General features: G+C 43.4%; 1 protein-coding gene across 1 annotated transcript in view; it reads left to right on the forward strand.

Moving 5' to 3' along the window:
- The first annotated feature begins 1,732 nt into the window (after nucleotides 1–1,732).
- Nucleotides 1,733–12,653, forward strand: part of LOC139172295 (dynein axonemal assembly factor 5-like) — a 40,755-nt gene continuing 29,834 nt past the window's right edge. Inside the window, exons 1-5 of the mRNA XM_070761260.1 lie at nucleotides 1,733–2,345; nucleotides 3,478–3,662; nucleotides 3,803–3,927; nucleotides 4,253–4,368; nucleotides 8,779–9,011. Coding sequence (XP_070617361.1) covers nucleotides 1,799–2,345; nucleotides 3,478–3,662; nucleotides 3,803–3,927; nucleotides 4,253–4,368; nucleotides 8,779–9,011 — 1,206 coding nt within the window. The 5' untranslated portion in view covers nucleotides 1,733–1,798. The remainder of the gene's footprint in view (nucleotides 2,346–3,477; nucleotides 3,663–3,802; nucleotides 3,928–4,252; nucleotides 4,369–8,778; nucleotides 9,012–12,653) is intronic.

Here is a 12,653-nt window from a genome sequence, read left to right on the forward strand (position 1 = left end):
TTACTGTACTGCCAACCTGCCTTCCATTGAGGACCTGCATACTGCACAAGTCAAAAGTGAAAATATCTACAGACCCCTAGTATCCTGAACATAAATTGTTTCAATTCCTACCCTCAAAACGACATTACAGAGCACTGCACTTCAAGACAACTAGACAGAATAACACCATCAGTCTGCTAAACCAGTGTTTCCCAACCTTGGCAACTGGAAGATATCTGGACTTCAACTCCCAGAAGTCCCCAGCCAGTACTCGCTGGCTGGGGAATTCTGGGAGTTGAAGTCCAAATATCTTCCAGTTGCCAAGGTTGGGAAACATTGTGCTAAACAAATAATTCCCTCAACACTGTCAAACTATTCACTGTAGCTGCATTACTATTACAATTAATCTTTTTCATTGTTCCCAAAAACTTAAAAACAAAGAAGAATCAAAATACTATGAAATTTGGAAGAAATTCTATGACTGGGTCGATACAAGAAAAAAAAATAGTAGTAAATAAACCAGATGTTCGTAAAATCAATCCGAGATACAAAATTAAGATCAAGGACCATTTCAAGGCAGTTAATTTATTTATAGCCGACAACTATATTCAACTATAAAACATATATATATATATGTTTTCGTAGATTTTCACGGGTATATGTATGTAGATTGTTCTGAGTTCGGGTTTTGCCCCGTGTAAACACGAACTCAGAACAATCTACATATATATATATGTAATATATATATGTATATATATTAATATATGTAATAGTATATATGTATATATGTAATATATATATGTATATATATTACCATATATATGGTACCATCCTAGTCTCCTTTAATTTTAAAATTTCAGCTAAAAACATTTGATACATACATACATACATACATACATACATACATACATACATACATACATACATATAAAAAGAACTGTGTGGCTAACAGTTCAACGGGGGGAGGGGGGATATATTGTATATATTGTGGAATGATACAACATCATATGCCTGCTCTTTTTAATCTTTGTATTATAATAAAAAAATATTAAAAATAATAATAATAATCTTTTCATTGTTCCCATCACTTATCTCCTCCCACTTATGTAAGACTGTAACTTATTGTTTGTATACTTACGATTTATATTAATATTGACTGTTTCCTAACTGCTTATTTGTACCCTATGACAATCATTAAGTGTTTTTTACCTCATGATTCTTGGTGGACTTGATGAACTTTTCTTTTATGTACATGAGAGAATAGGCAATAATGACAAATTCCTTATGGGTCCAATCACATTTGATCAATAAAGAATTCGATTCTATTAGATATGTCAAAGAATACATTTGCAAACCATAAGCAGAGTCATCGTCCTGGACGACATGCTAATAATTCTAATTATTTTTTTTAAAAAAAGTCATTCCAACATCACAGAAAATCAGGGTGGGAGGAGGCACTTTTTTGTAAACATTTGTTGGAATCTTGCACATAGTATTTGAACACAGCCATCCAGGGGTAAGCCAAGTTGGCTCTTCTATGACATGTGGACTTCAACTCCCAGAATTCCTGAGCTAGCATGATAAGCCCACTTGGCCTACCGCTGTTCTAGAGAATGCTGGGAATTGAAGTCCCTCTCTCTGCCTTTCCACCCCCTCCCACCCAGGAAGCCTGAGGCAGAAGCTGGCCCGGCCTTCCGGCGCGGCCGTCAAGCGCGGGACCCGTCAAGCGCGTCGCCTGTCGCAAAACACCGCCGCGCGGGCCCTTAACAACGGCCCGGCGGCCTAGCAACGGGCCTAACAACGTGTGCTTTCCCTCAGCATGGCCGAGCCGGACGAAGAGGCCCACGCCGCTTCGGCTGCCGATTTCAGCCAGGCGGTGTCGCGGCAGCTGCTCGGGCTGCAGGTTGAGTCGCGGTCGGCGCGGCTGCGGGCGCTGGGCGAGCTGAGGGCCTCGTTGACGGAAGGGCCTCCGCCGGCGGTGCGCGAGGTCTTCGGGCCATTGCTGGTGCGGCCGCTGACGCGCTGCCTGGCGGGCGACCCGGCCGAGCGGTGCCGCGAGCTGGCGCTGGAGCTGCTCCGCGTGGGGCTGGCCCAGGGCGCCAACCCGGCCGAGGCGGTACCCGTGCTGATGCCGGCGCTGGCTCAGCGGCTCGGGCTGCCCCAGGGCCCCGGCGAGACCTGCGAGGAGCTCCGCCTCGGCCTCCTGCAGCTGCTCACCGACCTTCTCCGACGCTGCGACCGCCGCGACCTGGCGCCCTTCTTGCCCGAGGCGGTGGCCGTCCTCCGAGCGGCCCTGCTCGACCCCTTCCCGCCCGCCAAGCGAGAGGGATGTCAGGCAGCCGCCGCAGCCGCAGCCGCCCTGCCAGGTGGGGGCCCCGCGCAGCTCTCGCACCCGGGGCCCGGCAGGGGAGCATGAGAGAGGGGCCGGCCGGCTGACGGGGGAGGTGGGATGGCGGCCTTTCTTTAGAGGCTATGATTCTATGGAGGTAGGTAGACAGACAGGCAGGCTGACAGATGGAGATAGATAGATAGATGATTAGATAGATAGATAGATAGATAGATAGATAGATAGATAGATAGATAGATAGATAGATAGATAGATAGATAGATAGATAGATAGATAGATAGATAGATAGATAGATGATGGAGAATAAAAATTTATGATAGATAGATAGATAGATAGATGATGGAGAATAAAAATTTATAGAAGATAGATAGATAGATAGATAGATAGATAGATAGATAGATAGATAGATAGATAGATAGATAGATAGATAGAAGAGATGATTGATAGAATAGAAAATATAGATGATGGAAATATAGCTGGCTGGCTGGCTGGCTTGATGGATGGATGGATGGATAGACAGACAGATAGATAAACAGGTAGATTTATATGATAGGTAGATGATAGATACACAGACAGACAGATAGATAATCGATAGAATAGAAAGATATAGATGATAGATAGAAAGATAGTCAGACAGACAGATGGATAGATGTTCCATATATAGGCTATAAAAACTATTGTATGTATGTATGGGTCAATATAGTTTATTAAATTTATATGCCACCCTCTCACTATTGAGTAATTCTTTGTGTGTACGTACGTGTGTGTGTGTATAAAATGTATTACATTTATATACTGTATGCGTTCACATACTACATGTGCCACACAATATATATCAGCCCACATGCACACAATACATATACGGAACCATATATATAATAAAGTAGCTATGGGTCGTTAAATGCAATGTGCTGTTGGGAAAAGATTGCAGTACATTGCAAGTGTACCTCACCTGGGGAAGCATTTAGCAGATTTAAAGCAGTTTAAAGTCAGCCTTATATATGTCTTTGCTATCAGCCTTGGGTCAATTAAGAACCTGGCTTAGAACAAAGCCTAATGCAATAATTGGAGCTACTTTCCCCCTCCCGTTGCATTGTGTGAGCTCTTCTCTACCATTTCCAGTCGCTAAATAAAACATTTCCACCTTCCAGATAATTTTCACCTGCAGTCGGAAAGCTTGATCAATCCCTTAATGCAGGCCATTTCCCATCAACACTACAAGGTGCGCGTCGCTGTCATTCACGCCACGGGATCCGTGATCCAATTCGGCAACGTCAAATCGCTGGATGATGTGCTTTCCCACCTCGCCCAGCGATGTTTTGATGAAATTCCGCAGGTAATGTTTAAATTCATTCGTTTTTGTAAACTCAGCGCTTCCTCCTGCAAAATCATTTGATTTGGATGGAATTGCGAAATGCATGATATAGATTTTTTTTCCCTCCACCCTTCCCCCCCTCTCCCCGGTCTTTCGTTCAGGTCAGAGAGGCTGTGGTCAGCGTTATTGGGGAATGGCTGTTGCACCTGCGGGATCGCTATTCCTATTTCCATAAATTGATCCCTCTCTTACTCAGCGGCCTGACTGATGAAATGCATGAGAATAAGTAAGTCAAATACAGACTGTCTATCTTGCACTAGCAAAGCTGTTGTCTTTGGTCAGTGATGTCAGATTGCCAAACGCAATTGGACCATTGCATTTCCACCCCTTTTTAAAATGTGCCACATTGCACACTTGTAAAAAAACAACAACAACATGTAGCCTTTGACTTAAAAGCACAATCGGGACCAGATTTAGTCAGAAATCATCTCCAGTCCAGAGAGTGGATTCTTTTAAAACAAAATGTAACAGATTTTGTTTTTTATGCAACCACTTTTTCAGGATATGTATTTTGTATCGACAATATTTGTGATTATTTTGCTTGTGTTTAGGGAGCTGGCTTTAACTTACTGGAAGAAAGTGGGTTTGCAGTGGGAAAAAGAAAATGAAGATGATATTAAGGATAAACTCGATTTTTATGCTGAGCCTTCTTATTATCCACCAGGATGTGAGTACAGTGTGAAATGGTCATGAGGTTGTTGTTTTTTTGTTTTTGCAAATTACTTCCCCAAGGTTTTAATGTATAACTTTAAAAAATAAGGTATAGGGAATACTTTCAAGGGAAAATATAAAAGTAAGATGCAAATAGAAGGACCTTTGGTTTCTTATTCCATCCCCAAATGAAAAATGGTTTTCTTAAAATAGGCCGGTCAGTTTGCATAAATTTAATCTAAAATCTGCCCAGTTGAGCAGGCTTTTTCATGTCATGTACTTTCCTAAATATTATAATTGCCCCAGCTCCTAACCAGAAGTCCTACAGATTACTGGCAGGTTGATCAACAGATTAACAATTTGCCATTGTTAAGAAACCCTGTTATGACCTGCTACTTTTCAATCTGTTTATTATTTACACTAGGAATTTGTCTGATTTAGAAGCGTTGCGACATTTTTAGAGTACAGCTCCAGTAACAAAAGTTAACAGATAATTGTGTGACCTTTTAAAATTTGACCTAGTAAATTTGCACCCCCTTCTCTTAAGAATTTTCCGATTGCTTTCTGATGCGGGTCTTGTTCTCTGTGTTAAACTTAAAGATGTAGCAGATTAGATTAGATTAGATTTATTGGATTTATATGCCGCCCGTCTCCGCAGACTCGGGGCGGCTCACAACAATGGCAAAACAGTACATAATGACAAATCCAATACCCACCAATCCAATTACAATTTTAGGCTAAAAAATTCATAAAAACAACCCCAGAATATATAAAAACAAGCACACAATCAATCAAACACCAGAACAACATGGGCAAGGGGGAGATGTTTCAGTTCCCCCATGCCTGATGGCAGAGGTGGGTTTTAAGGAGTTTGTGAAAGGCAAGGAGGGTGGGGGCAATCCTAATCTCAGGGGGGAGCTGGTTCCAGAGGATCGGGGCTGCCACAGAGAAGGCTCTTCCCCTGGGTCCCGCCAGACGACATTGTTTAGTCAACTGGACCCGAAGAAGGCCAACTCTGTGAGACCGAACCGGTCGCTGGGATTTGTGCGGTAGAAGGCGGTCCCGAAGGTATTCTTCTCCGGTGCCATGAAGGGCTTTATAGGTCATAACCAACACTTTGAATTGTGACCGGAAATTGATCGGCAACCAATGCAGACTGCGGAGTGTTGGTGTAACATGGGCATACTTAGAGAAGCCCATAATTGCTCTCGCAGCTGAATTCTGCACGATCTGAAGTTTCCGAACACTTTTCAAAGGTAGCCCCATGTAGAGAGCGTTACAGTAGTCGAGCCTCAAGGTGATGAGGGCATGAGTGACTGTGAGCAGTGACTCCCAGTCCAAATAGGGTCACAACGCCCCCCTCGCCACAACCGAAAGATGTTTCTCTAATGTGAGCTGTGGATCGAGGAGGACGCCCAAGTTGCGGACCCTCTCTGAGGGGGTCAATAATTCCCTCCCCCAGGGTAATGGACGGACAGATAGAATTGTCCTTGGGAGGCAAGACCCACAGCCACTCCGTCTTGTCTGGATTGAGTTTGAGTTTGTTGATAAGCCTTCCGTGGCGGGCCGCTTTTTTGGCAAATGTGCCAGAGTTCAACACTAAATGTGAAATAATATTGCTTTCATAGTCACTTCAATATATAAGCATACTATATATAGCAATAGCACTTAGACATGTACCTCTTCATAGTGTTTTGCAGCTACATATATTTTCATTGGAAAGCTGAATCCAAACACGGGACAATGTTATTGTTTTTCCACTTTCAAGATTTTTAAAATTCAATCTGTATTTCTGCTCTTGTTAGTGTCCTTATTTACACCTTCTTCCCAGACTGAGTTGGAAAATGAACTATTCTTTTTATTTAAGTAACTGGAGAAAGACAGATACCTCCAAGGAAGACTGGGGGATTAGGCTTCCATTCTTCCAAAAAGAAGATAGCCAAAGTTGGAGGAGAGTGTGTGTTTGCGTTCACTTAAGAATCTCATTTACAGCTTTGAAGTTCAGAAGTGAAGCCTACAGTCTGATGTTTGAAAGCAACCGACTTCACCCATGTTTTAAAAATACCGTTCATCTTCCACCCAGCTTCCAGCAATTCAATTCTCACCAGCTCAAGGTTGACTCAGCCTTCCATCCTTTTGAGGTTGATAAAATGAGGATCCAGATTGCTGGGGGAAATATGCTGACTCTGTAAACAGCCTCAGATAGGGCTGTAAAGCACTGTGAAGCAGTATAAAAGTCTGAGTGCTATTGCTATTTTATTTGTTTTCAAAAATCACAGAAAATCAGATGCAAATTAACTTGCCTATTAATATCTTCTGGGCTAATTTTTCTGCCTTTTGGTTTAGAAACATAGAAACATAGAAGACTGACGGCAGAAAAAGACCTCATGGCCCATCTAGTCTGCCCTTATACTATTTCCTGTATTTCATCTTACAATGGATATATGTTTACCCCAGGCATGTTTAAATTCAGTTACTGTGGATTTACCAGCCACGTCTGCTGGAAGTTTGTTCCAAGGATCTACTCCTCTTTCAGTGAAATAATATTTCTCACGTTGCCTTTGATCTTTCCCCCAACTAACTTCAGGTTGTGTCCCCTTATTCTTGTGTTCACTTTCCTATTAAAAACACTTCCCTCCTGAACCTTATTTAACCCTTTAACATATTTAAATGTTTCGATCATGTCCCCCCTTTTCCTTCTGTCCTCCAGACTATACACCTAGATTTCCAATATTTGCCTGTAAATGACATATTTTTAATCAATCAGCTGTTTGTTTAATGGTTTGGGAGCGAGTGAACTCTTTTACCTCTAAAAGGCACACCTGTCAGTTTCCCTGCCCGACCCGGCTTTTCCACCAAGGATTCTCTTTCACCTCAGATTCCTGCTAGCTGCAAGCTAAAGAACCTGACACGTCTCTCTTTTTGTTCTTTGATCTCTGTTTGACAGAGATTGCAGGTCAGTGGGAGAAGGAGAGAAAGAGCTCAAAGCCATCCTAACAATAGACTGACTTTCTATAGGAAAAAAAGGGGAGGGGGGAGGGAAATATCACCGCCTTGGGCTGTGGGTACAGACAAGTTAAGGAAAGGTGGGGAGAGAGAAGCTTTTAACAGCTGTGAGATACGGGTGATGAAATAGATGCATTTGCGCATTAGGAATGAAGGGGACTGTTGAAAAGGACCAGTCAAAATTGTTTTGGGGGGCTGCGGGTGGGGTGGGGGGGACGACACAGCGCCTCTGGTCAAAAAGGATGCCATTCTCATCTTCATCTTCTCAGTAGAGATTTTTGCCTTTGACCTTTTTGTTGCTAGCTGTCAGTTTCCATAATCCCAATGCTTTTCTTTCCATGACAAAAAGAAGTCATAGCTCAGAGTACTTTGGAAGATTCTTCCATTTAAGTAGGTGCTTCACAAACACACACACACACACACATATATATTGCATCCTGTGTTAAGTTTTGCTTTGTGTTAGCCACACAAGCAGAGAGTCACAGGGGAGACCCTGAGACGCTCCAAGGCCTCTCCCCTCCCTCACCCACCTTTGACCATCATCTTTCTTTGACCAACATTGTTTTACCAAAAAGCACTGCTGGTAACTTCACGTGTTTTCACTTCCCAAACATGTATCTTTCACAAATTGCCATATTCCGTGTGTCTCTGTAAGAAAAATAGAGAGAGTGGTACATTTTTTTTATATATATTAATGGTTTTTTAGTTGTTTTTATTAATTGGATTGTTCATGTTGTTTTACCACTGTTGTTAGCCGCCCCGAGTCTGCGGAGAGGGGCGGCATACAAGTCCAAATAATAATAATAATAATAATAATAATAATAATAATAATAATAATAATAATAATAAATGGAAGCAGCAAATGAAAATGTGTGATGAAATATGAGGGAAACGGTATCATAAAAACCGAACTTAAAAGACAGCAAAAGTTCAGTTGTAGTGGTGCCTCTACTTACAAACTTAATTCATTCTGTGACCAGGTTCTTAAGTAGAAAAGTTTATAAGAAGAAGCAATTTTTCCCATAGGAATCAATGTGAAAGCAAATAATGCATGCGATTGGGGAAACCACAGGGAGGGGGGAGGCCCTGTTTCCTTCCAGGAGATTCCTAGAGTGGCCCCACAGAGGCTTCTCCCTGCCTTTTCCAGCCCTGTTTCCTCCCAGGAGATTCCTAGAGAGGCCCCACGGAGGCTTCTCCCTGCCTTTTCTGGTTACAGTTTCGGAGGCTCGGGTTTGTAAGTGGAAAATGGTTCTTGAGAAGAGGCAAATAACCTTGAACACCCGGTGCTTATCTAGAAAAGTTCGTAAGTTGAGGCGTTCGTAGGTAGAGGTACCCCTGCATTTCAAATTGAGAATATTAGAAGAGTTTGAGTCTCTTGCTGCCTCCCCCTGAATTCTTCCCTTCTTTCTTTTTCACCTAGTAACTCGTCCAGACCTGGGATGTCGAGAGCTGGTAACCAGAAACATCTTCAAAATACTTCCCGGCCTCTGCCACGATATCACCGACTGGGTCAAAGGCACCCGAGTAAAAGCATCTCAGCTTCTGTTTATATTGTTACAGCACGCAGAGGACCACATCACGCAACACATGGAACTCCTCCTGCGGACGTTGTACCGCGTGTGTTCCGATGAGGAAAGTAGCATCGTTAGCAACGTAAGTGCGCTCCTTTCGAAACTCTGCTGGGGAACGGAGGTTCTGCTACCCTAGACCAGTGTTTCCCAACCTTGGCAACTTGAAGATATTTGGACTTCAACGCTCAGAATTTGCTGGCTGGGGAATTCTGGGAGTTGAAGTCCAGAAATCTTCAAGTTGCCAAGGTTGGGAAACACTGCCCTAGACAGTTGGCAGAGATTTTGTTGGTATGTCTCGGTATAGCTAGGCTATGAGACCTTTGACATACACTGAGCAGAGGATTTAAACAGAGTGTGGATGTGTGGCAAAGCCAAAGAAAAAAGAGACACAGACTTAGTTATGCTTAATAAGTACTATTTACATATATACAAAATAGAAGCAATCCATAACGATCCACAGCTCACATTAGAGAAACATCTTTCAGCTGTGGCGAGTGGGACGTTCGCCCAGGTTCGCCTTGTGCACCAGTTGCAGCCCTACTTGGACCGGGAGTCACTGCTCACGGTCACTCATGCCCTCATCACCTCGAGACTTGACTATTGTAACGCTCTCTACATGGGGCTACCTTTGAAAAATGTTCGGAAACTTCAGATCGTGCAGAATGCAGCTGCGAGAGCAGTCATGGGCTTTCCCAAATATGCCCATGTTACACCAACACTCCGCAGTCTGCATTGGTTGCCGATCAGTTTTTGGTCACAATTCAAAGTGTTGGTTATGACCTATAAAGCCCTTTTTTAATTTTTAATCATTTCTAATACCAAATTACTATTGTACACTGTTTTATTGTCGCTGTTAGCCGCCCCGAGTCTCCGGAGAGGGGCGGCATACAAATCCAATAAATAAATAAATAACAAACACTAAGCCATACAATATAATAAGCACTAGGCAAATACACTCCCCCCTCAAGGCAAAGCAAAAATGAATGAGCGTTAAAGCATCATTGAGGGAAGGAGTACTGGCGCCCTCTTATGGCGAACCAGCCCAAAACATTTAAAGTGAAAATACAAGAGACTACAATAGGTAGTTTACAATGGCAAACCCTAACAACCATGTACCTTGTACTAACAGATTTGATGCAGTGAGAATATTTGGTCTAGTGGTTAAGGCACCAGGTGAGAAATCAGGAGGCTGTGAGTTCTAGTCATAGGTATGGAAACTGGCTGGGTGACTTTGGGCCAGCCACCGGGAGACAGAGTTCTAGTCCTGTCTTAGGCATGAAAGCCGGCTGGGTGACTTTGGGTCAATCACTAGGAGATTGTGAGTTCTAGTCCTATGTTCTGCCGCATGAATCCCAGCGACCAATTAGGTCCCACAGAGTTGGCCTTCTCCGGGTCCTGTCGATTAAGCAATGTCGTTTGGCGGGACCCAGGAGAAGAGCCTTCTCTGTGGCGGCCCCGACCCTCTGGAACCAGCTCCCCCCGGATATCAGAGTTGCCCCCACCCTCCTTGCCTTTCGCAAGCTCCTTAAAACCCACCTCTGTCGTCAGGTTTGGGGGAATTGAGACTTTCCCTTCCCCCTAGGCTTATAGAATTTATGCATGGTATGCTTGTATGCATGAGTGGTTCTTTAAATTGGGGTTTTTTAGATTGTTTTTAATATTAGATTTGATTACATTGTCTTTTTATATTGTTGTTAGCCACCCCGAATCTTCAGAGAGGGACGGCATACAAATCTAATAAATACAAATAAATACAAATGTTAGGCATGGAAGCCAGTTGGGTGACTTCGAGCTGGTCACCAGGAGACAATGAATTCTAACCCTGCCTTATGCATGAAAACTAGTTGGCTGACTTTGGACTAATCCAGGGGTAGGCAAAGTGGGCTCTTCTACGACATGTGGACTACACCGATTATAGCACCCTTTGTGATTGGACCTAAGGTGTGATTATTAATTTGTGGGATGAAAAAGATGTGAAACTGACTTTCCAGAGAATTTTTCCACGTCACAGTATCAGGCAACTCGTGATTGATATTAAAATCTTCTGGGCCCCAATTCCACCTCCCCCTCCCTCCCCCCAACTTTTAGAATATATGGGGGCTGACCCACAAGGCCGTTAATTTTGTTAATCACGAGAAAAACTCCATACAGTACCGTTAAGAAATGGTCTATTTCTGTTTGATTATTGTACCGATCCGTGATGAGATTGTACAAACTGTGCTTCACCTGCGGTGCTGGCCAAGGTGGAGTATTAAGAGCCTTTCAAAAATCATAAGCAGGAGATTAAAATGTAAAAAACGCCTTTGGGGGATAAATTCCATTTGCGAGTTATGCGCAGTTCACAACCTTCCTAATTAATTTCACCACATTATCTCTTTCTCATTCTCTGCCTATAATCCTCCCACAGTAATAAGGTATGCGGATTCCTGGCAATAGCTCTGATAAAGATTCAGTATCTGGAGGCTTAGGTTCTCCCAGCTTTCTGGTTTCCTTTGTCTTGTGGTTTGCAACCAACACTGCAAGCGAAATACAGTCCTCTCCAGATATTGCTATCGGTCAGCAGAATTATATCCCTGGGGGCCATTCGTGGCAGCATCTCTTGACCTTTACAAATAGGAAGAGGCCATAGTGTAAAGCACTGACTTCTATATTCTCGTGTGTGTCTAACCCCTAAGCATCTCCAGTTAGGGACCGCAGGCAGTCCTCGATCTACGACCACAATTGAGCCCCAATAATTTAAAAAAAAGTTAGTAATACAATGGTCAAGGGAATCTGGCTTCCCCCATTGACTTTGCTTGTCAGGTCGCAAAAGGCGATCACATGACCCCGGTGATCATGGGTCGCAGTGCCTCTTTCAGCCAAAACAGTGCACCTGGATGGCCTCCTGCAGGACTCTGCCGGCCAAAATGAGGTGTGGGGGGTTTGCATGCGGCCTCCCCACACTCCATTTTGGCTGTCTGGGTACTGCAGGAGACCTACTGCCCACTCTCTTCCACCACCACCCCAAAGTCAGCCGATGGAGGAGAAGTACAGTGATCGAAGAAATCCAGTTTGACATCCCTGCTCTTAAAGGAGAATCTTTTCGTTTCTTCAAAGCTGGCAGAGGACAGTTTGTTTATTTATTTATTCATTCATTCATTAATTCATTCATTCATTCAATTTTTATGCCGCCCTTCTCCTTAGACTCAGGGCGGCTTACAACATGTTAGCAATAGCACTTTTTTAAAAACAGAGCCAGCCTATGGCCCCCACAATCTGGGTCCTCATTTGACCCACCTCGGAAGGAGGGAAGGCTGAGTCAACCTTGAGCCTGTAATGAGGTTTGAACCGCTGACCTTCAGATCTACAAGTCAGCTTCAGTGGCCTGCAGTACAGCACTCTACCTGCTGCGCCACCCCGGCTCAAGTTGGGTGAAAGGATTACAGTATTATTATTATTTATTATTATTTATTGGATTTGTATGCCGCCCCTCTCCGCAGACTCAGGGCGGCTAACAACAGTGGTAAAACAACATGAACAATCCAATTAATAAATACAACTAAAAAGCCCTTATTATAAAAAACCAAACATACACACAAACATACCATGCATAACTTGTAGTAGCCTAGGGGGAAAGGATAACTTAACTCCCCCATGCCTGGCGACAAAGGTGGGTCTTGAGTAACTTGCGAAAGACAAGGAGGGTGGGGGCCGTTCTAATCTCCGGGGGGAGTTGATTCCAGAG

Source organism: Erythrolamprus reginae, chromosome 9, assembly GCF_031021105.1.
Source record: "Erythrolamprus reginae isolate rEryReg1 chromosome 9, rEryReg1.hap1, whole genome shotgun sequence".
In the NCBI taxonomy this organism is placed as follows: Eukaryota; Metazoa; Chordata; class Lepidosauria; order Squamata; family Dipsadidae; genus Erythrolamprus; species Erythrolamprus reginae.